At 44.0% G+C, this 25,000-nt stretch overlaps 2 protein-coding genes across 2 annotated transcripts in view; both read left to right on the top strand.

Moving 5' to 3' along the window:
• kdsr (3-ketodihydrosphingosine reductase) overlaps window positions 1-6,240 on the top strand; it is a 15,251-nt gene extending 9,011 nt beyond the window's left edge. The window contains exons 3-10 of the mRNA XM_058393807.1: window positions 1,895-1,951; window positions 2,545-2,610; window positions 2,702-2,797; window positions 2,967-3,158; window positions 3,383-3,466; window positions 3,570-3,653; window positions 3,836-3,937; window positions 4,049-6,240. Of these exons, the coding sequence (XP_058249790.1) occupies window positions 1,895-1,951; window positions 2,545-2,610; window positions 2,702-2,797; window positions 2,967-3,158; window positions 3,383-3,466; window positions 3,570-3,653; window positions 3,836-3,937; window positions 4,049-4,168 (801 nt within the window). The 3' untranslated portion in view covers window positions 4,169-6,240. The remainder of the gene's footprint in view (window positions 1-1,894; window positions 1,952-2,544; window positions 2,611-2,701; window positions 2,798-2,966; window positions 3,159-3,382; window positions 3,467-3,569; window positions 3,654-3,835; window positions 3,938-4,048) is intronic.
• Window positions 6,241-7,883: 1,643 nt separating this feature from the next.
• Window positions 7,884-25,000, top strand: part of bcl2b (BCL2 apoptosis regulator b) — a 31,058-nt gene continuing 13,941 nt past the window's right edge. Inside the window, exon 1 of the mRNA XM_058393808.1 lies at window positions 7,884-8,697. Coding sequence (XP_058249791.1) covers window positions 8,224-8,697 — 474 coding nt within the window. The 5' untranslated portion in view covers window positions 7,884-8,223. The remainder of the gene's footprint in view (window positions 8,698-25,000) is intronic.

The raw sequence follows: 25,000 nt of genomic DNA, 5'->3' as shown, positions 1-25,000 counted from the left end.
AGATGGGGAAGAGAGAAACAGAGAGAGAGAGATGGGGAAGAGAGAAACAGAGAGAGAGAGAGATGGGGAAGAGAGAGAGAGAGAGAGATGGGGAAGAGAGAAACAGAGAGAGAGAGAGAGAGAGATGGGGAAGAGAGAAACAGAGAGAGAGAGAGATGGGGAAGAGAGAAACAGAGAGAGAGAGAGATGGGGAAGAGAGAGAGAGATGGGGAAGAGAGAAACAGAGAGAGAGAGAGAGATGGGGAAGAGAGAAACAGAGAGAGAGAGAGATGGGGAAGAGAGAAACAGACAGAGAGAGAGAGAGAGAGAGATGGGGAAGAGAGAAACAGAGAGAGAGAGATGGGGAAGAGAGAAACAGAGAGAGAGAGATGGGGAAGAGAGAAACAGAGAGAGAGAGAGAGAGAGAGAGGTGGGGAAGAGAGAGGGGGCGAGATGGGGAAGCGAGAGAGAGAGAGATGGGGAAGAGAGAGAGAGAGACATGGGAAAGAGAGAGAGAGAGAGAGATGGGGAAGAGAGAGAGAGAGAGAGATGGGGAAGAGAGAGAGAGAGATGGGGAAGAGAGAAACAGAGAGAGAGAGATTGGGGCAGACAGAGAGAGAGAGGATGGTGTTACTGGGGCCTGTTGTGATATTTCTTAAGTATTTATGACGTGTGTGTGTGTGTGATACACTTGTGTGTGTGTGTGTGTGATACACTTGTGTGTGTGTGTGTGTGATACACTTGTGTGTGTGTGTGTGTGATACACTTGTGTGTGTGTGTGTGTGATACACTTGTGTGTGTGTGTGTGATACACTTGTGTGTGTGTGTGTGTGATACACTTGTGTGTGTGTGTGATACACTTGTGTGTGTGTGTGTGTGATACACTTGTGTGTGTGTGTGTGTGTGTGATACACTTGTGTGTGTGTGTGTGATACACTTGTGTGTGTGTGTGATACACTTGTGTGTGTGTGTGATACACTTGTGTGTGTGTGTGTGTGTGATACACGTGTGTGTGTGTGTGTGTGATACACGTGTGTGTGTGTGTGTGTGTGTGTGTGTGATACACGTGTGTGTGTGATACACTTGTGTGTGTGTGTGATACACTTGTGTGTGTGTGTGTGTGATACACGTGTGTGTGTGTGTGTGTGTGTGATACACGTGTGTGTGTGTGTGTGTGTGATACACGTGTGTGTGTGTGTGTGTGAGATACACGTGTGTGTGTGTGTGTGTGTGTGTGATACACGTGTGTGTGTGTGTGTGATACACGTGTGTGTGTGTGTGTGTGTGTGTGTGTGATACACTTGTGTGTGTGTGTGTGAGATACACTTGTGTGTGTGTGTGTGTGTGTGATACACGTGTGTGTGTGTGTGTGTGTGTGTGATACACTTGTGTGTGTGTGTGTGATACACTTGTGTGTGTGTGTGTGATACACGTGTGTGTGTGTGTGTGTGTGTGTGTGTGTGTGATACACTTGTGTGTGTGTGTGTGTGTGTGATACACGTGTGTGTGTGTGTGTGTGTGTGAGATACACTTGTGTGTGTGTGTGTGTGTGTGTGTGTGTGTGAGATACACTTGTGTGTGTGTGTGTGTGATACACGTGTGTGTGTGTGTGTGTGTGTGTGTGTGTGTGTGTGTGATACACTTGTGTGTGTGTGTGTGTGATACACGTGTGTGTGTGTGTGTGTGTGTGTGTGTGTGTGTGTGTGTGTGTGATACACTTGTGTGTGTGTGTGTGTGAGATACACTTGTGTGTGTGTGTGTGTGTGTGATACACGTGTGTGTGTGTGTGTGTGTGTGTGTGTGTGTGTGTGATACACTTGTGTGTGTGTGTGTGATACACTTGTGTGTGTGTGTGTGTGATACACGTGTGTTTGTGTGTGTGTGATACACTTGTGTGTGTGTTTTCTGTGTCCAGGGTAAACTGGTGCAGGCGAAGAAGGAGGTGGAGAAGTGTGCAGTAAACGATAAACAGGTCAGTGACTCCAAACACTGACGGAGAGGAGAAACATCATGCAGCCCGTGTGCAGGACTCGAGCGGTCACTCGCTTCTGATGCACAACACCTTTAACCTTTGACCTTTAACTCTTAGCAGTTAAAACGGCGGAATCATGGCTGTAGTAGTGCCCAGTGGCAGCAGGGGGCAGCATCGAGCTGATAGTGCAGTCAGAGTTCCAGCTCTCCTAAAGTCTTCTGCTGAAGTAACAGGAAGAGAGGGAGAGACAGGAGAGGGGGATGAAATGAGGTGGAAAAATATAGACTGATGAAAAGGAACACAAGAAAGAACAACAAGAGGGAAAGATAAACAGATAAAATGATGGAAGAGAGAGAGAAAGAAGATAAAAAGAAGGAAGGAGGGAAGGAAAGAAAGAAATGCAGAACAGAAGGAAGTATGACTAGGGAGTGATGCACCAGAGGAACATCCCATAATACCCTTCAAAAATAAACTGGAGAGAAAGCAACGGTTTACAGACACTGAGACATGAAGATTATACTTGATGATGATGATGATGATGATGACCTGATTGAAATCAGTTGTGTGTGTGTGTGTGTGTGTGTGTGTGTAAGGTGGTGCTCTGCATTTCAGTGGACGTGTCCAAGGATTACAGCCAGGTGGAGAGCGTGCTCAAACAGGTGAGAGACAAAGAAAGTGTGTGTGTGTGTGTGTGTGTGTGTGTGTGTGTACGCGCACATGCATGTAGGTTCAACTGTGTGTGTGTGTCAGGCTCAGGAGAAGCTGGGGCCAGTGGACATGCTGGTGAACTGTGCAGGGACGTCCGTGTCGGGGAAGTTCGAGGAGCTCGGCGTCCAACACTTTCAGGTGAGCTCGGAGACGATAATAAAGCCATAAGCCACGCCCCTTCCTCTGCTAAAGCATGGTCCTCATTTGCATATCGTAACACAAGCAGAGTAAAGGAACTAATAGCTCAGATATACAGCTTTTCTCAGTGTTACTATGTGACTGTAACCTCTGTGTGTGTGTGTGACAGAGTCTGATGGAGGTGAACTACCTGGGCAGTGTTTACGCCACGCGGGCGGTCATCAGTAACATGAAGGAGCGGCGGATGGGTCGCGTGGTGTTTGTGTGTTCTCAGGCCGGCCAGCTCGGACTGTTCGGATACACGGCGTACTCCGCCTCCAAATTTGCCCTGCGCGGCCTCGCCGAAGCTCTGCAGATGGAGGTGTGTGTGTGTGAGAGAGAGAGAGAGAGAGCCAGTGTCTGAAGTTACTACTTCTTCTCACTATACATTTATAGTAGCTACAAACATCCAGTCCCTCTGTGTATGAGTGGTCGCTATGGCAACAACAACACCACACTAGAATGAGTGTTTCAGTGCAATCTCACTCTTCTGACCAATCAGAATCCAGAATCTGATCCAAGTTCCCCCTCTCTCCCTCCCACCAGGTGAAGCCGTACAACATTTACGTGACGGTGTCCTACCCCCCCGACACGGACACGCCCTCTTTAGCCATGGAGAACAAGATGAAGGTGGAGTTTGTCTGAGAAGTGTATAATATATGAAAGACAAAAATAAAACACACACACGTTTCTGCCTCTTCATCATCACAGTTGTGTGTGTTGTCTGACGCAGCCTTTAGAGACGAAGCTGATCTCGGAGACGTCTGGAGTGTATCAGCCGGAGCAGGTGGCTAAGGTCATCGTTAAAGATTCTGTGGTGAGTGTTCACACACACACACACACACACAGAGGCTCTAGTTTCGGTTCGAGTGCCAGAAAAGACGCCCCTGTGAAGGAGCCATTACCATGGAAACCATAACGTATCAGACTGAGTGCATTATAATGTCTGTCTGATCAGAGTCCAGTCCTAATGACGCTCGTGTGTTTTCTGTGGTGCAGCAGGGGAACTTCAGCAGCTCCGTGGGTCCTGACGGCTACATGCTGTCCGCGCTGACCTGCGGCATGTCCCCCGTCACGTCCATCACCGAGGGGCTGCAGCAGGTAGACGCCGTCACTCACCTGTCCCTCACACACACACACATCACGTGCTCAATTACAGCAGTTACAAACACCTTCATGTAACATGCTGTGTGTGTGTGTGTGTGTGTGTAGATCGTGACCATGGGGCTATTCCGCACCATTGCACTCTTCTACCTGAGCAGCTTCGACAGCATCGTGCGCCGCTGCATGATCCAGAGGGAGCAGAACAAAGCATCCGACAAGACGGAGTAACACCCACACTGCCTACCCTCTCTCACACCCACACACACACACACACACAGGATGGGAAGGACGTAGCTACTCTGTGTGTGTGTGTGTGTACACGTGTTAGATCTTTCCACACCCCACCTTGTTACCCATTCATCTGGATTTTGTCCCGGTCAGTGTGGGCGGAGTTTAAGCTACATTTGATCAGCATTCCGTTCTTCCTTTTTACCTAGCGGTTAACTCTCCAGCTTTCATACGTTAAAAAGCTAACTCTAGCTCAAGTACAACTAGTTAGCAGGCTAATACCATGTTCAGGTAGGTTTTTTTAGTGATTTAGCTAGCAATTAAATCTTGGCTCCTAGAGCGTTTTATATAGTATATAATTAGCTAAGCACTAAGCTAGCATTAGCTTGCTAGAGTTTACAGTCTGATGTTAAACAGCTCACTAACAAACTAGCTAGCTACCTCGACATAAGGGGTTAAAACACGTAAGTAGGTTTGCTAGTGAGTGATGTAGCATCGTCTGTGCACTTCTTCAGCAAGCTAACATTAGGCTTCTGTATCGCGAACAAACGTCAGTGATTTAGCGATAAGATTTCGTATTAGAACACTAACTTCTGGGTCACATGATCAGTTAACTTTAGCTCCGCCCTCATTGAACCCTGTAGTCATTTTATCTTGCGATCTTCGTGAGTGGATTATCTTTGCAGGCGAAGATAAGCGCTCGTTGTTCCTCCCTCCGACTCACTTTCCTCATCGTTGTATTCTCTTTGTAAAGAAAAAAGAACTTCCTGAACTGCGTCCGCCATTTTGCCTTACCCTCGATTCTGTGTGCGGGTCCTGTGACGTACGTGAGACTCGCCGGTTCGAGTATCAGATTCTTAGTTAACAGGAAGAGCTAGCATGTTTAGCCCTGACCTGGAAGAGGAATAAAAAAATGAAGGAACACGTATTTAGTTTTAGCTGCCGAAGCGCCAGGACGGCATGTGCTGAACCTGCGCAAGCTGAGAGACTCCCAGCATTCCGCTCTTTAGAACGTACCCTTGTTCGACGCTGAAGTGACTTCCTGTGAGAATATCTTTCCGTTTACGTTGCCATGCCGACATCTACCATTAGCACTTGCTGACTTTCTCTCTAGTGTGTAGCAGGAACACACTCGAAGGCATACTGACTTCCAACCGGCTAGCACGCTAAATGACCGCCTTGCTAACTATTTAGCATGCTAAAAACATTTTAGGAGCAAATTCAACACTAAAGCACTTTCCCTGGAGATCGACGCTCAGTTTCTGCTAGCGTGAATCTCTGAGGAACAGCCGGATTATACCTGCTTGCTAACCTAGTCAGACCAACTTTGAACAGCGACGTCGCAGCGGTTCCGTGGCACGGTTCAGCGCTAGCGTTATTAGCTACTGTTTAAGTGATTCAGCCACGCAGGAGCCATTTTAAAGCCTTAAGAAATGATTGGTGGTTTAGCGTAGTTTCCTTGCGATATCCCGTTTATTCAATGTGTTTCTGAAATTTTTGTTTATTGCAATTCGAGGCGCCTTAAGTATGAAAGTGAGGACGCATGAGTCGCAGCGATGATGTTCTCATTTGACACCGCCTGGAGGCTCAGTTAAAGTTAATTAGCGCTCACGCTCATGAGAAGCTAACGCAAGTATTCTGATCCCTTATTCCGAATTTCAGCAGACTCCGTCGTGCACAGTTCTGAGTATTTCAGCGTCACCAGACTACACGCTAGCGTAAAGAAGGCCGCACTCTAGCGGCTAGCGCCTACTTCACAAGCAACGATCCTCCTCTTCCATCTTTAAAGCTATGCAAACGCAGCATGTGTCCGGTTTCGAAAACCGCCTCCACCTTCATGCTAGACTCCGCTCTTTTCTGCTTGTTTGATGTTGGTTTCGATGTTCAGTTGAAATAATTCCCGTCATATAAGTAACGTAAAACCAGCTAGGACACGTTCCACTCGTCTTTCCGTTTCTTTGACGATCCTGTAACAGGAAATGAAGAATCACCTTGTGTGCCATTAAAAAAAATGTTGTTGCATTGTGTTAATTTCTTACATGATCAAATAAAACTGTTTTGGAGAGTTGGTACCATTGTTTACCTCCTGTTTGTTTACCGCGCTGACACCGGAGACTCCTTCCAGAAACCGTCCCGTATAAACGGTTCTACATGTACCACAGATCGGCTCCGAGGGTTAAACCGCACTATGCTAAAAGTGAGAAGAAGACATCGTATGAGTTTTGAGTTTAAATAAATCTGTTTCATTAAGGGAAGATATTAATGAGGCTCAGAGTCCAATAGGTGTCTCACATCAAAGCCGTCTCGTGACGTCTGGCTGATTCGGTCCGAGCGAGACGCAATTATAAGTCTGAGCGCGAGCCGCTTTCATTCGCCTGTCTAATATTCAAATCGATTCCAGAAAGATCAAAGGATGCATAAAAATAAAAAAGCACATAAAAATACTGAAGAAAAAAAAGAAAGAGCAGAACTGAAACCAAATCTAAAGCATAGAATTTATTCTGTCTCTCGGTTTGGGAGTCATACACAAGATGTATACACAGAAACATTATGCAAATTAGCTCATTAATATGTTAATATAAGCTATATGCCTATTTATTCGAAATGACGTCCAGGATTTATATTTAAGACGATCAGGCCCAATTATGTGAAGATGCTAATACCTTTAATACCTAATGACCAGTGACAGTGGAAATGAAATATAACCACCAAAAACATCAACTTTCACCTCAGCTTGATGAGTTAAATACTAAATAACCGCTCCGTTTTCAGTAATATTAGTATCACTTAGCATGAGTTCTGCCATATTGGGAAGGGCTAACGGGATGTGTGATTAGCAGTGCTAATTACTGCACCAGTTTAACCACACAGTGTTCTCTCAGTGTTTTACCAAACCATGATCAGGTGATCATTTACCTCAGATGTGTGAGTAAAAGTGTAAAAAAAAAAAGCCTCTATTTGAGTAAAGTTACTAGTTAAACACACTTAGCATCAACGCGTTCGTGCGTTTTGAGTTGCGACGCTAACGCTAACGTTTCATTATGTCAGATCGATGGATTAGCACCATGGTAAGTGTCATTAAAATGACATTTCTGTTTTAGATTAGGGGGGAAAACGCTGACGGTTTAGTTTCGTTTCTGCTCCATGTTTGTGTATTTACACAATAATAGAACATGGTAAAGTAACTAAACCGTCATGGGCTAGTTTGCGCTTAGTGTCAGTTTTAGAGTTGCCTAGCAACAGTGCTCTCGTGAGCTGCTCTCGTGGCACGTTTTTGCCAACGAACCGGTCTGAAGCGGGAACAAACAAACAAACAAAAACAAATAAATAAATAACATAACTGGTGTACAGTTGTAAATAGGTGTAGGCAAAAGTTTTGATGCCCAACAGAGTGTGTACTGTGTATATTTTGGGAAATGTATATAAAATCCATATATTTATAGTTTATTTATTTGTTTTTGATATATCTAGATATTCTGTACCAAAGGAAAGGAAACTGACTCACTGTTGCACGTGCGCAAAAGGAGCAAGTTGCGCCCGTGCGTACAGACGCGCGCGCGTGCGCACGCACGTGTAACAGACTGTCTCACACACACACAGAATGAATCGGTGTGTTTCCTTTTGCACACGCTGTCTCTGACTGAACAGAACCCGCACAGCTCGCACGCGCGCACAGTGTACAGTGGTTACGGAATGACACAGTCACGCGGACACACTTCCTGAGTCGCTCTGAAGGATTCTTCTCTCCCCTCTTCTCTCTGGCTGGCTGGAGGAAAAGTGGGCGTTTGCTTCTTCCTCGAGCACTGAGAACTCAGTAGAGCTAGCTATTCCAGCGCGAGACTGCTCTGTACGGCACTGTACTGCACGCGCTGCGCGTTCCCCCCACCACCCCCTCTCAAGATATGCACGTGAATATACGCACGCCTGTTTTAAGCCTCGTGAGAAGGCAGTATAATCCGTTAATTTTGAATGTAAAGAATTGTAAGAACAGTCTACACTGAGACGTTTTGGGGTTGGTTTCTTTTCTTTTTTTTTTTTTTTTTTTTGGACCGAACATGGCGAACGGAAATCTTTACGATAACCGGCGCATCGTGGAAAAGTATCTGAACCACAAACTGTCGAAAAACGGCCACGCGCGGGAGTTCCATCGGTGTCACGCGAGCAGTCTGGACGAACAGGAGGAGCGCGAGAAGGAGAGCGCGCGCCGCGCCACTCTTCACAGAGCTTTGCGCGAGGCAGGAGACGAGCTGGAAAGCATGTACCGACCGGACTTTGCGGAGATGACGAAGCGCCTGCGCGCGACACCGATGGGCGCAGAGCAGCGGCGCTTCGCGGCCGTGGCGGACGAGCTGTTCCGCGACGGAGTCAACTGGGGTCGCGTGGTGGCCTTTTTCGAGTTTGGCGCGATGGTGTGCGTACAGTGCGCGTCGGACGCCGAGAGGAGCGCGTGCGCCGAGAACGTCGCGCGCTGGATGGCCGAGTACCTGAACGGCCCGCTGAACGGCTGGATTCAGGAGAACGGAGGATGGGTATGTCAATGTGTCACAACGACTCGGTTCTGCTGAACCGACTCTTCCGAACGAGTTTTGTAGCGCTATCTGTGAGCTGGTTCATTCTTATGAATCAATTCTTTCAAATGAATCATTCAAAAGAACCGAGTAATGAATCGCTATTTTCTGTATTCAAGGCAAAGACGAAACGCACACCAAGAAGAAATAACAGAACATGTCAGTGTCAAAGCTGTGTTTGTTTTAGTGTGAGGGTAAAAAAAAAACTCTGTCTGTGAGTTCGTTCTTGTGATTTGTTTTTAACTGAGACGTTTAAATGAATCATTCACAAATCTTTTTTGAAATTTCACACAAAATAGGAAGAAAAACAAACATCATATCAAATCTGTTCATTCGTCTTGTGAATGTTTTTCAAAGGAGTCGTTCATATGGTTCACTCAGAGATCACTTCATCACTGCTTTCTAGCTCTGATTAATCGATTTCTCCGACCGAATCGTGGCAGAAAGTTCAGTTTGGCTCGTTTTGGTGAATCGATTCTGGAAAATGAGTCGGTAAAAAGAACCAAAGCTGTCACGACGCTCTACTTTTCCTTACTTCGTGAATCCAAATGTTGTTGTTTTTTTATCTGGCCAACAAAAACAGAAAGTCCCTACTATCTCAGTGGTATAAAAGTGATGTGTTGATAATGATGTTCGTTGTCTTGCGTCTGTTCTTATAAAAGAATCACCTGAACCTTTTGAATCTTTTAAAGATTCAAATCGTTCACGAATTTTTTTTTTAACTTAATCAGCTCCCTGAAAACATCATGTGGGTATGACGTCATCATTGATTCACTATAATCTAATATGAATATACAGAACGAGTCATTTATGAAGTAAGGAAGAATCAGTAGGAATCTCTACTGAATCGATGAATCGATTCTTTGCCAGCACCGTGGTTTGTGTGAATGAAACTGTGTGGCACTATTTTAATTTTCCGTCATCATCCTCCATTTTTACTCTTTACCCTGTCAGAAAACTTCAATTTTTACGGCTTTATCTTTAACTGTTACAAAGTGCTGACACTGGAGACTCCTTCCCTGAGTGCTAAGTGAACAAACTTCACCAATCGCTTTATTAGTAGTCTTACTCTCAGAGCGGTTACTGTGGAAACGATAACATATTCGAAACTGTATAGAAGCAGCAGTGGTAGGATCTGTAATATCCGCATCTTTCTTTCGTATCCTGACTGACATTCAGTGCTGAGACTGTTGAGCGAAAGCTTTGGGTTGAAGAATGAAAGCGTTTTGGTGATGGATTATTAGCCGTGTGTATGATTATTATTATTATTATTATTATTATTATTATTAGCACTGGCCAGTGGAGTGCAGCTGGTGAGGATTATCCTGGTTTTGGCTCGGGGATCCATGGCTCGGGTGCACCAGAAACAGAAGGGACAGTATCGGGAAAGGCATCGCCCCTCAGGGTGCTGCCACACAGTCACCACCACACTGACAAGCCGCCTGCTGTTGATGCTGATAACCAGCGGATTTGCGTTGCTTTCAGATTGCCTCGGCTTACCGCGTCGCTGTTGAATTCTGGATTCTGATTGGTCAGAAAGGTGTTGATTCATTTTCTGTAAATAAATAAAACTCATCGGGGGAAAAAAAATGGAAGGAGTCTCCAGTGTCAGCTGATGTAACCTTAGCATGAAATATAACGCTACATATAACGCTAAAGTGAACATAAACATGGTGTTCATTTCTAAAAGGGAAAGTAATGATCGCAGTGGAAAGAGTGATTCTGTGTCAATGCCCCCCCCCCAACACACACACACACTTCCTGTCATGTTTTCATCTCTTATGTGGCTAATTAGCGAAGATAAACAGAATAAAAGTCGTACATGGGGAGCGTGTCATGTTAAAGGAACGCTAGATTAAAATCCGCCTCCAGTCCTGGCTTCGGAAAGATGGTGTCTTATATCAAAGCGTCGCAGCCTGAAGGTGAAAGAGAAACGAGACAGTAATAGATTTACACCGTCTTTCTTTCGTTCCTTCACATCTTTTTTTATTCATGGAAAAAAAAACCCGGTACCTGACCGCCGTGCTCGTGAGCGGGATTTCCAGCGCGGTTAAATCGTCACGCGGCTCTTTGAAGTCGGACCCTTACTGAAGTGAGGAAAGTACACGGAGAACCGAGGACAGAACGTATCACTGACACACAAACACAAACATTCACACACACACTACTAACACACACTCCACCTTCACACAGGAAGTGCTTCACACATCCCAGCAGGTTTGGTCCCTAATGGACTATAAACAGACCACCTGGACATCAGCGATCATTCCCGAAACATGACTCCTGAGATTCCTGACGCGCGAGACGTCTGCAGGACTTCTTCCTAAAAAAGGTCACGCTAAGATCCAGGTGTACAGAATCCCTTCACGTTCAATACAGAGCGTGAACAAAAAGCCAGACTAGCGGAAGGTTCCGGATCGCTAGTTAGCATGCTAATCCGGTCAGCTACGCAAGAACTACGCAAGAGCATGGTGAAGATATGGTATTAAACGCAGGAGCTCATCTTCTGTCTGCTAACAGGAAGTAGAGGAGACATGAGACAGAGCTCATGGACTTCTCGAGCAGACCGGATCTGACCGCTGCCAGAAGTTCTGCAGTATTTCAGAGTGAAGGAGAGCAGATGTGCTTCGTTTACACTGTGTACTCAGAGAACAAGGAAATTCACACACACACACACACACACACTACTCTGATTTTGACGACGGTTGTTACGTTAAAAGCTTTCTCCACTGTTCCCTCTACCCAGCTGTTACACAACAGAGGAGATCAAAATGAGCAGGTTTTGATCAGGTGAATCAACTCAAGAGTCGCTTCGTTTCAAACACTCGACTCACCGCTTTTGACTCACCTCTCCTCCTCGAAAATGATTCTTCTTCGTGAAACAAATCAGATGTTTACAAGATTCTCTGAATGTATCTTCATCTTCGTTCACTTCTAAACACAAAGTCCAGCAGGAAACACAGACATCTGTTTTGACTCTTCGGATAAGTGAGTCGATTCAGTGAGTCGACTCATTTGTGGACGTGGACTCGAGATCGATTCAGAAAAGGTTTCTTCGTTCCTGGTGTTTTGGTGGAAATAACAGTTATATCTGTGTGTTGTAGCAGTATTTAAACTGGTCAAACTGGTCAGTAAACATCTCTACACTGGTGACTCTGGAGTGTGGAGGGAGCTGATACTCTGTGCTTCAGACTGGTTTAAGAGAACGTCTGTGTACCTCATCCACATAACCTCCATCCCTCCATCCCTCTATCTCTCCCACAACCGTCCCTCCCTCCATCCCTCTGTCCAGCCATTTCTCAGTGCATCCATCCCACCATCATTCCATCTTTCCCTCTATCCCTCCCACACTCCATCCATCCATCCCGCTCTCTATTCCACCCTCACTCCATCCTTCCATCTATCCCTTCCTCCATTCATCCCTCCATCTATCCCTCCCTCCTTCTATCCATCTCTTCCTCCATTCATCCCTCCATCCATCCAACCATCCATCCCTCCCTCATTCCATCCCACCATCACTCCATCTCTCCCTCCATCCCTTTCTCTATCCATTCATCCCTCCCTTCCTCTGTCCATCCATCCATCCCCCCTCCATCCCTACCTCTATCCCTCCCTCCATCCATCTATCCCCCTCTCCTTTCCTCCATCTATCCCTCCCTCCCTCCCTCTATCCCTCTCTCCATCCATCTATCCCTCTCTCCTCCAGCCCTCCCTCCCTCCCTCCCTCCCTCTCCCCATCCCTCTCTCCCTCTATCCATCCCTCCCTCCCTCTATCCCTCTCTCCATCCATCTATCCCTCTCTCCTCCATCCCTCCCTCCCTCCCTCCCTCCATCCCTCACCCCCTCTCTCCATCCATCCCTCCCTCACTAGTTACACTTAAATATAAATGTCATTCTTTTTGTCTTCTCTCCGTCTTGTGGCTTGTTCTTTTGTCTCTCTTTGGAATGCTGAAACTTCATCCAGAGTTGGATTATTGGAGCTTCTGCAATAACCAGAGCTGTTTGTTTGTTCCTGCTCTGGTTTCAGACAGTGAGGGTGTTAGTGTTCGGTGTCAGAAGAGAGTTAAGACACCTTTTTTCTTCTTCTTCTTCTTCTTCTTCTTCTTCTTCTTCTTCCTCCTCCTCCTCCTCGGGGTCAGATGCCGGATGGGAATCTGACTCATGTTCTTTCCACGTCTCTGCTGGCTCTCTGCAGGGTTCAGGGCTAGACTTCATGACACCAGCTCCAGAACACTGGATGTGCTGCAGCATCTCAGCTTTAACTCCTAAACCCAGGAACTGAAGGAGCTTGGGGAAAGGCATAAATCCGAACTCTCATCATCATCATCATCATTGTTCCAGTCTGTTTTTATTTCCAGAACCCTCTATAGCACTGGGATCTTGATAGGACAGTAACTAAGGATAAGGAGATATATATATATATATATATATATTTATAGAGCTTCTCCTTTTTGGAACATCTGGTTCTTCTGGATAAAATGTGTGTATTCTGCTTTCTCTCCACTACACACACACACACACATCCTGAACCAGCTGTGCTGCTACTCTTTCATTTCACCTGGAAAGCCCCTACCTAGTGCCCCAGAGCCATGACAGGGTAATAGTGTGGAGGGAGCAGAAGTAGAGGAGAGCTGCACCTGTGTTTAGTTCTGTAACATTACAGCCTGTTCTGGAGGACTGGCTGCGTGGGAAGCCTCTTAAATTACACACTTAACCTTAACCTTACACACACACACACACACACCACTGAGGTCTAAGACTCCATATCACACACACCACTCTGTGTGCTTCAGGATAGCTTTATGTTAACAACATTTGTGTGTGTGTGTGTGTTTGTGTGTGTGTGTGTGTGTATTTGTGTGAGTGTATGTGTGTATGTTTTGTGTGTGTGTTTGTGTGTGTGAGAGTGAGTGTGTGTGTGAGGGTATATATGAGTGTGTGTGTGTGAGTGTGTGTGTGTGTGTGAGTGTATGTGTGTGGCCTTTGTGTTGCCGGCTGTACACCTGCATGGCTGATATGGAGCAGAAAGTGGGAGAATTTAGAACTGACGGATTGAGATGGTTAGATATCTCTCACACACACACACACACACACACATATATATACACACACACACACACATATATACACACACACACACACACACACACACACACACACAGAGAATCCTTTATAGCCCTTCTGTAGAAACTGTGATAATGACCACTCTGTGACTCACCTGCTGTTTCATGGCACTGTGCCATCCACAAACTAGCATCATGCTAACCAATAAACTGCACAAAGATGCTAAGCCGCGAAGGTAATATAGCTAGCTGTCACATCAGATGGACTACACGATGCTAAAGAGCTTTAAGCTCTCAATTACTGTGATGATAAACAGACTAGAAGTCAAAGCAGGTAAGTGAAGTAGCGTAAAAACAGCTAGCATTACAGTAAACAGTCTAAACCATGAGCTAGCAGTGAAGTAAACATGCTATAAAACAAGCTAATGCTACATTTAACCGGATCAGTGAGGCTTTAGCTTTATAGTACACAGCCTAAGCCATGAACTATCGTTACGCTAAACTAGCTTTATAGCAAACATTCAGCATTCCAGAGAACTGTTCACACCACAGACTAGCATTTTACAAGCTAATAACAAACTCCACTTAGATTAGCTTTATATGTAAACTAGCGTTGTAGTAAAACGGCTCAAAACAAACTAGCATTGTATTAACCACGGCAGTTAACAGGCTAGCAACGAGCTAGCTGTGAAATAGCACTGAGTGAGGTAAATTAAACAACGCACTAATTTTAACTTAGCAACCCTGCTAGCACTGAGATTGGCCGCTTAAGCATCTCCTTCTGTTCTGACTGCAGATCACTGATGAACCTGTACGACAATATCTTTCTGTGAACACACTCATTCTCATGTGACACACACACACACACACACACTGACATTTAAAGGCTGTTTGGAGCTGGTGACGGAGTGTGAATGTGTGTTTTGAAGCAGGCCAAGTTTCTGCTGCCAGGTTCCTCTGACTGGATCTTTTCTCCACCGCTTTCCATCTGTGTGTGTGTGTGTGTGTGTGTGTAAGCTTGTTTGTTTGTAAGCTTGTGTGTTTGTGTGTGTTAGTGTGTGTGTTGTGTTAGTGTTAATTGTGTATTTGTGTGTGTTAATTGTGTGTTAGTGTGTAAGCTTGTGTTAGTTTGTGTGTTTGTAAGCTTGTGTTTGTGTGTTAGTGTGTGTGCTTGTGTTTCTAAACTAGTGTGTGTGTGTGTGTTAGTGTGCTTGTGTGTTTGTGTTAGTGAGTTAGTGTTAATGTGTTTGTGTGTGTTAGTGTGCTTGTGTGTGTTAGTGTGCTTGTGTGTTAGTGTGTTATTGTGTGTGTAAGTGTGTTTTTGTGTTGTTTCTCAGTTCCTCTATACAGACTATAATAGTCGGTTACCGTGTTGCGCTAGCATGTCAGAGTCGTTGCTAATCCTGAGGAGATTTTTATGAGGGTGGGTTTTTTTTCTCTGACAGCATCCTCCCCTTCAGAACCTTTCTGTTTACTACTCATTTAAACCAAACCCCCCGCTGAAGACCGGTCCATGAAAGGTCAGGAGAAACCGAAGCATTGTCCAGCAGCACGTGGGGTCCAGTGAGCCATTGTTCCTGCTAGTGTGGAATTGTCTGAAGGAATAACAGCGTTAGCACTGAAGCTGCACTAATCCCACACACACTTCTCCCACAAACCCTCCACTCCCTTCCACAGCTTATTCCCGGGGCCGGTCTCCAGGGGCCGCGGGTGTAAATAAAGCAGACGAGCAGCGGGGCGTGGCTGTCCGGAGAGACCCGGTTGTGGGTGTGGCCTTCGCTTTTTAATTTTATTCTTCCTCTGGAAAATGATTACAGGCAGGATAACTAGCAGTCGCCTGAAGCTGGATGGACGCGTCTAGTGCACACACACACACACACACACAACAGAGGGTAGAACCATTCCCAAAAAAACCCCTCCACTTTGAAGTTTTATCAGTTTATCAGAACATCTCATACCTGAGTCTCTCTCAGCCGTGAACAACAGAACCTTGGTCACAACAAAAGGCACTGGTGCAGGGGTCGTTTCCATGGTAACAGCACAGGGGACTGGTGTGGGAAGTGATGGATCTGAGAGTAAAGACTTTGTTGTAGATACACTGAACCTTTTTTGTTTGTTTGTGGAAGGAGTCTCCAGTGTCAGCATCAGTCTGTGGGAACTTTTCCGAGGAATACCGAACGATTCCCGTCCTCACTCCCTGATCTGATGGACCCTAATGAGCTCTTCCCAGCTTGTGTGTGTGGGTTAGTGTGTGTGTGTTAGTGTGTTTGTAAGCTTGTGTGTTAGTGTGTGTGTTTGTTTGTTTGTGTGTTACTGTTTGTTTGTTTGTGTGTTACTGTGTGTTTGTTTGTTTGTGTGTTTGTTTGTTTGTGTGTTACTGTGTGTGTGTGTGTTTGTGTTACTGTGTGTTTGTGTGTTGGTAAGCTTGTGTGCTAGTGTGTTAGAGTGCTTGTGTGTGTGTGTTTGTAAGCTTGTGTGTGTGTGTGTGCATGCATATGCCTGTGTGTGTGTGTGTGTGTTAGCAGTCATGAGTAGAGCTCTTGTGGTCTCGTTGCTCTTTCTTCCTGACAGCAGGATAAAGCAGAGGCCTGTACAGCGCTCACACTCCAGCTCTGTTCCTCTGTGGCTCCTCTTTGGCACAAGTTACATCGTCTTGTTGTGTCTCCACGCAGGACAGAACACATGTTAGTGAAAGATGCATGAGCTGAGTAATGTCTGACTAAGTGACCGTGGCTAAAACACCGGGTTCATCCGTCTCGCCTCCTGTTTCACGCTCTGCATGTGGAGCTCGGTGTCAGGTGACCACACGGGCTTTGAAATATTCAGGGTTATGTGAGACAGCCTGGAAATAGAACTAGCATGACCGTGAAACCCTGGACGCCCGGTTGGACCGTGAGGGAGGACGTTTCTCACTCACCGTCCCCTTGTACCTGTGAGAGCGAGCTGCTGGTGAAATCTGAGAAAGATATGCTGAGGCTCACATTAGTGAGCTCGGATTAGCTCTAGTGAGGGAAAGGTCACGCTGGAGGTTGCTGTTGCTATATCTGGAGCTTCATCCTGTGCTGTTGTATTGTTAGTCGTGGAGCGCGGGAGGGTCGTGTCGTGTGAATAAGCCATGGGAATTCCTGCTTCAGAGATAAAGCTGGGTTGACGTCGTCTGGTCCATTGTACTTTAGTTGTAGGAGCTAGTTTTTTCTTTTTGTACCTCCACCCTGGCTCCTTCACCAGGGTGGATCTTTCTTCCCAAGGAAGAGGCATGGCCTCAGAGGAGGTCTGAAAAAGCCAAATTTTTCCAGATGTAGTGTAAAAATTAGTAATGCTAACCAAACACCGGGGACACTGAGATGGGGACACTTCCTGTCTGATGGCTAGCGGACTGGACAGAGATCTGATGGAGATCTTTTTGGCTTGGTGATGAAGCAGAATTCTAGGATGGACCACAGTGGGAGTAACACTTCCTGGTCTTCATAAGCATTCATAATCAACAACAAGAGCAACAACCTCATGTCTCATCGGCGTCAACAGACTCGAGTGGGCGTCGGTTATTTCTGCATCTCGTCTAATAAAGTCCGGACCATGTCTAGACGTGTTTTTATGAGTAAATGATAGAAAGTTTGTCATACATGTGCCAATGAAATAATAAAAATGGTTCCTGCTGTAGGACTCAGGAAACACGGAAGGTGATTACTGTATGTTTATTATCGAGGTCTAGTGCATGCTAATGCAACCTGACGATTAGTGCGTGCTAATGCGACTGGACGATTAAATCAAACCCCAGTAACTCAATAACTAAAAAACCAAGCTGCAGGCTCATTTTAAAGTCCAAACACATACCCCCTTCTCCTGTTACAAAGGGTTTGATGCAGGAGCCTAGCACACTCCAGCAGTAGCACGGATTAGCGCTCTCTGATCTCTGATCACAGGGGGATGGATTTTTTTGGGTTATGAAAACTACAGACGCCTCGACTAATGAACATCAGACAGAGGAGTGTGGATATGGCAAGAGCCAGACCACATCAGACAAACCGATGGAGCGGTTAGCTTACGCCCTACATGACTACAACAGCAGCTCTCTGCTAATAGGAAAGAAAATCTCCATGATCTCCAGTATATCTTATTGACTTCTAATTCCACAGAACAGCACGGATTCCCTGTCAAGTCTGGGTCCTTTCACTGTTTCTTCCTCTTGATGTCTCAGGAAGGAAGGAAAGAACTCATCTCCGGCTTTCTCATTAGGGACCTGCATTTTTTCAGGATATCTGTTTCCTCTTTCTCCAAGACATCCAATCTAATCAATTTTGGAGAATGTTCTGCTCTCTGGACAAGACGTGGAACCTCGCCTCTCTGGAGGAACGGATCCACCTGGTGCCTAGTGTTTGGAAAGAAGTTGTGGCTAAACCTCCATCCAGATTTCTGTGCCACTGCTTAGACACTTAGGTTGTTGTGAAGGAACACTTTCACCGGCGCAAACCTGTCGACTTGTTTGTTTTTCTTTCTTAATGAGCGCACGACAACTGAACCCTTACATTCGTCCACACCGAGTAAATTTGCTCTGAGTTTCTTGCTCTGTTTGTCATTCCTGAGGCCAGGAATTTGGTATCCACAGTTTTGTTTTTTTTTCACTCTTCACCCTAACTGACCAGGCTCGTCTCCAAACCCGTCCTGTCTGTGGGTCGCAACAAAGTTTAGCCACAAGGAACGTTTCTTTTTCTCCATGAATGTTCTCTTTGTGACTGACTTTACTCCACACATCCCATCTCCTAGGGATTAGGCATCAAGTCTAAGTCATTAAACAGCCAAAGGACATGTGATTATACGGGAAATGAACCAGGGAGTAGACAGGAAATGATCAAATATGTCAAAATGGACACTATTTGTTCTCTAAAAGCGTAAACAAGACTTAACCTTAACGTCTATATTTTCCCTTCGTTCCCCAATTTAGCCTGTTTTCTGAAATAGCAGCTGAAGGAAAGAAAGAGACCGATGTTGAAATCTCCCTCCTCTTGTTACAACAATAAAAGCTGAATTATTTTGCGGTGTGGCCTTCACTCATGACTACATCTGAACAATTTGATGCAGTGTTTTCCAAAAAAAGGGGGCTGGTTCTAGCTGCACATTTCCCCCACAGTGCAGCCTTCAGGGCTTTAACTGCTTGCTGTCTCGCTCAACCTTGGGGTAAATGCTAGCGACCTTCAGCGCTGTCAGTCGCGATCTAATATTATCCTTGGTCGCTGTGTTTCTGTAGAATGTGAAGAGCGGATGTATGTTAACTCTCTGCTTTTTGCTGCAATGACAAGCCGTTACATTGTTTCCTGTCACGCGCCTTCGGGAGACTTTGTTTCAACTTGCGTGAATTAATTAACCGGCTAATTATCAGATATCGTTAGGATCCGTAGGAGACATGTCAGAGCAGCAGAATCATCTGAATATTAATGTCGGGATCAAGCCAAGAGGAATCGGAGTGGATCCTTGTGTAAACGAAGAAGTATCACACAATTATTATACTTTTACATTTACGTCCATACGCCCTTATCCGGAGCAACTTACATTTTTATATAGCATTTTATGCTATATAAGCTTGGTGGACCCGGAATTCAAACTCACAACCTTCTGATCCAACATCTTAACCACTTAGCTACCACATTCTCCCGTAAAAGATCTACTTTTTATTCTGCATTATTTATTAGCATTCAGTTAAATCATGATTATAAATTGATCACACACACAAAACTTCTGACTTCCGACAATACTTTAGAGCTTGTTGAACATCTCAGTAAAATAGACATCAGCATTGGAACTAATTCTCTTTCTCGTGTAATGATTAGCCTGCTAACCCACTGTCTGACCCCCAGCTGCTAGTTAGCATAGGTTTCTTAGCATTCATGCTGCGTGACATGAAAGAGATACAGTATGGTTTATGTTTGTTTGTTTTTTTCAGGATCCGACACGTTTTCTCTCTAACGCTCACGTGGCAGACGGAACAAATCTAACAAAAGCAGATTGTTCTTTACAGCGTCAGGACGGTAAAATGTTAGTCTTTGTGCAGCCGTGTCTGCTGTATCAGAGCGAGCAGGAAACAAAGTGGGGTTGTTTGTCTCGAAGCACCAGTGCATTCCTCTAATTCCTCCTCCCAGCTTTTTGGATGGGAATCAGCTGGTTGCCGGGGTGGATTGAACTTTTCCCTGCTTTCCTCGTTGGCCACAGACGGAGACAGGAAGGAGGAGCGAAAAGGGGACTCACACAGGGAAGGCAATTAAAATGTATCAGTAAATAAAGAGGGTTTGTTTAGGGATTTGTTAGATCATTCTGGAACGTGTGGCATCTCAACCCTGCCAAGGTTGCTCTCGGAAAGCCTTGGATGAAAGCCTGGACAATATGAAATGTCTTAGTGATGATATTTTCCTGATGCCAGAGCATAAGAAAAAGGCAGCAACTGTGTAGAACACTGTCCTCAGGGCTGAAACCACCGTCAAATCAAGGGTTTGTCTAGTTTTACATTGGCATGGTGGAATAGGAGTACCTTAGGGTTCTGGTTTCTACAGGATCCTCAGGTTAGGTTACTGATTTTTCCATGTTCTCCCCAAGTCCAGGTGGGTTTCCTCCAGACCCCAAGTCTCCAGCTGCTGTCTCCTTTCCAAAATCCCACCACTCCAGGGCTGTGGAACTTCAAACAAATTCCCAAGTCTCTCCCTGTCATGACTTTCTTTAAACCTGAGACGTCTCCATCTACCGTTAAAAACCACACAATCTGCGCTTTGTTCCATTTTAACACTCAGAACCTGAAACCCTAAAACCCGCCCGTGAGCCTGCAGCTTTTAGTCAAAGTGTTGCCAAAACCTTCAAGATTTCATTACCGCTCTTGAGCTCCAGAAGCTCTGGTGATGAAAGAAGAACCCTGACCTGAGGTGGAGGAGGTAGAGGAGAGAGGTGATGTTCATGGAGGAGTTTTATTATTCCAATTTTGATGCTTTCATTATCTTTCAGTCATTTGCATTCAACAGGAGATGAAGGGGAAGACGACGTAGCGTGACTGAGACACTCTGAAACCCTGTGTGTGAATCAAAGCTGTAACTGTTCCAGCGTAACCTGACGCTGCGTCCTCTCTCAATTATGCTATTATGTGACTTCTTGTTTTTTTCTTGAAGCCAGCAGCGCCTACATGAAGGGCTGTACTATCGTAGCATCTGAACCGCTAAAGAATTTCCTGGAAGCATTTGTTATTTGCATTCAAACAAAATCATGTAAAGTGGCTATTTTATTGCGGAGTTTTCCCACCAAATTGGAAAAGCTGGCTCTAAAGTTCACCAAACTGTATAGAGGTTTCATTTGAACATCACATCACAGGCTTCCAGGCTGAAGCAATCAAACAAGTTCAAACCAATATCACAGCAAGGCAGATCTTAATTCATCATTCATCATATTTTAACACCAAGCCAAGGGCCAAGTGTGTGTTTGTGTTTGTGTGTGTGTGTGTGTGTGTGTATATGTGTGTATGTGTCTATATGTGTGTGTTTCTGTATGTGGGTCTGTGTATATCTTAATTTGTGTGTCTGTGTGTATATATCTGTATGTGTGTGGATCTGTATGTGTGTGTGTCTATGTGTGTGTGTATCTGTATGTATGTGTGTGTGTGTATCTATTTGTGTGTCTGTATGTGTGTATGTATCTGTGTGTGTGTCTATGTGTGTGTGTGTATCTGTTTGTATGTCTGTATGTGTCTGTATGTGTGTATATGTCTGTATGTGTGTATGTATCTGTATGTGTGTATATGTCTGTATGTGTGTATATGTCTGTATGTGTATATGTCTGTATGTGTGTATGTGTCTGTATGTGTGTATGTGTCTGTATGTGTGTATGTGTCTGTATGTGTATATGTGTGTGTATGTGTCTGTATGTATGTATATGTGTCTGTATGTGTGTATGTGTCTGTATGTGTGTATATGTCTGTATGTGTGTATGTGTCTGTATGTGTGTATATGTCTGTATGTGTGTATGTGTCTGTATGTGTGTATATGTCTGTATGTGTGTATGTGTCTGTATGTGTGTATGTGTCTGTATGTGTGTATGTGTCTGTATGTGTGTATATGTCTGTATGTGTATATGTGTCTGTATATGTCTGTATGTGTGTATATGTGTCTGTATGTGTGTATATGTGTCTGTATGTGTGTATGTGTGTATGTGTCTGTATGTGTGTATATGTCTGTATGTGTATATGTGTCTGTATATGTCTGTATGTGTGTATATGTGTCTGTATGTGTGTATATATGTCTATATGTGTGTATGTGTCTGTATGTGTGTATGTGTCTGTATGTGTGTATGTGTCTGTATGTGTATATGTATCTGTATGTGTATATGTGTCTGTATGTGTATATATGTCTGTATGTGTGTATGTGTCTGTATGTGTGTATGTGTCTGTATGTGTGTATGTGTCTGTGTGTATATGTCTGTATGTGTGTATGTGTCTGTATGTGTGTATGTGTCTGTATGTGTGTATGTCTGTATGTGTGTATGTGTCTGTGTGTATATGTCTGTATGTGTGTATGTGTCTGTATGTGTGTATGTCTGTATGTGTGTATGTGTCTGTGTGTATATGTCTGTATGTGTGTATGTGTCTGTATGTGTATATATGTCTGTATGTGTGTATGTGTCTGTATGTGTGTATGTCTGTATGTGTGTATGTGTCTGTGTGTATATGTCTGTATGTGTGTATGTGTCTGTATGTGTGTATGTCTGTATGTGTGTATGTGTCTGTGTGTATATGTCTGTATGTGTGTATGTGTCTGTATGTGTATATATGTCTGTATGTGTGTATATGTGTCTGTATGTGTGTATGTGTGTGTGTCTGTATGTGTATATATGTCTATATGTGTGTATGTGTCTGTATGTGTGTATGTGTCTGTATGTGTGTATGTGTCTGTATGTGTATATGTATCTGTATGTGTATATGTGTCTGTATGTGTATATATGTCTGTATGTGTGTATGTGTCTGTATGTGTGTATGTGTCTGTATGTGTGTATGTGTCTGTGTGTATATGTCTGTATGTGTGTATGTGTCTGTATGTGTGTATGTGTCTGTATGTGTGTATGTCTGTATGTGTGTATGTGTCTGTGTGTATATGTCTGTATGTGTGTATGTGTCTGTATGTGTGTATGTCTGTATGTGTGTATGTGTCTGTGTGTATATATGTCTATATGTGTGTATGTGTCTGTATGTCTGTATGTGTCTGTATGTGTGTATGTGTCTGTATGTGTATATATGTCTGTATGTGTGTATGTGTCTGTATGTCTGTATGTGTCTGTATGTGTGTATGTGTCTGTATGTCTGTATGTGTCTGTATGTGTATATGTGTCTGTATGTGTGTATGTGTCTGTATGTGTATATGTATCTGTATGTGTGTATGTGTCTGTATGTGTGTATGTGTCTGTATGTGTGTATGTGTCTGTATGTGTGTATGTGTCTGTGTGTATATGTCTGTATGTGTGTATGTGTCTGTATGTGTGTATGTGTGTATATGTCTGTATGTGTCTGTATGTCTGTATGTGTCTGTATGTGTGTATGTGTCTGTATGTGTGTGTGTCTTTATGTGTGTATGTATCTGTATGTGTGTATATGTCTTTATGTGTGTATGTGTCTGTCTGTATGTCTGTATGTGTCTGTATGTGTGTATGTGTCTGTATGTGTGTATGTCTGTATGTGTGTATATGTCTTTATGTGTGTATGTGTCTGTATGTGTGTGTCTGTATGTCTGTATGTGTCTGTATGTGTGTATATGTCTGTATGTGTCTGTATGTCTGTATGTGTCTGTATGTGTGTGTATGTCTGTATGTGTGTATGTGTCTGTATGTGTGTATGTGTCTGTATGTGTGTATATGTCTGTATGTGTATGTGTCTGTATGTGTATATGTCTGTATGTGTGTATATGTCTGTATGTGTGTATATGTCTGTATGTGTATATGTGTCTGTATGTGTGTATATGTGTCTGTATGTGTGTATGTGTCTGTATGTGTGTATATGTCTGTATGTGTATATGTGTCTGTATGTGTGTATATGTCTGTATGTGTATATGTGTCTGTATGTGTATATGTGTCTGTATGTGTGTGTGTCTGTATGTGTGTATATGTCTGTATGTGTATATGTGTCTGTATGTGTGTATGTGTCTGTATGTGTGTATATGTGTCTGTATGTGTGTATATGTGTCTGTATGTGTGTATGTGTCTGTATGTGTGTATATGTCTGTATGTGTATATGTGTCTGTATGTGTGTATGTGTCTGTATGTGTGTATATGTGTCTGTATGTGTGTATATGTGTCTGTATGTGTGTATGTGTCTGTATGTGTGTATATGTCTGTATGTGTATATGTGTCTGTATGTGTGTATGTGTCTGTATGTGTATATGTCTGTATGTGTGTATATGTCTGTATGTGTATATGTGTCTGTATGTCTGTATGTGTCTGTATGTGTGTATGTGTCTGTATGTGTATATGTGTCTGTATGTGTGTATATGTGTCTGTATGTGTGTATATGTGTCTGTATGTCTGTATGTGTCTGTATGTGTGTATATGTCTGTATGTGTGTATGTGTCTGTATGTGTGTATATGTGTCTGTATGTGTGTATGTGTCTGTATGTGTGTATATGTCTGTATGTGTATATGTGTCTGTATGTGTGTATATGTGTCTGTATGTCTGTATGTGTCTGTATGTGTGTATATGTCTGTATGTGTGTATATGTCTGTATGTGTGTATGTGTCTGTATGTGTGTATATGTCTGTATGTGTATATGTGTCTGTATATGTCTGTATGTGTGTATATGTGTCTGTATGTGTGTATATGTCTGTATGTGTGTATGTGTCTGTATGTGTGTATGTGTCTGTATGTGTGTATATGTCTGTATGTGTATATGTGTCTGTATGTGTGTATATGTCTGTATGTGTGTATGTGTCTGTATATGTCTGTATGTGTGTATATGTGTCTGTATGTGTGTATATGTGTCTGTATGTGTGTATATGTGTCTGTATGTGTGTATATGTCTGTATGTGTGTATATGTCTGTATGTGTGTATGTGTCTGTATGTGTATATGTCTGTATGTGTGTATATGTCTGTATGTGTGTATATGTGTCTGTATGTGTGTATGTGTCTGTATGTGTGTATATGTCTGTATGTGTATATGTGTCTGTATGTGTGTATATGTGTCTGTATGTC

This window comes from Hemibagrus wyckioides, linkage group LG07, assembly GCF_019097595.1.
Source record: "Hemibagrus wyckioides isolate EC202008001 linkage group LG07, SWU_Hwy_1.0, whole genome shotgun sequence".
Lineage (NCBI taxonomy): Eukaryota > Metazoa > Chordata > Actinopteri > Siluriformes > Bagridae > Hemibagrus > Hemibagrus wyckioides.
The sequence above is the reverse complement of the archived record's forward strand: the minus strand, read 5'-3'. Positions and strand labels throughout refer to the sequence as shown.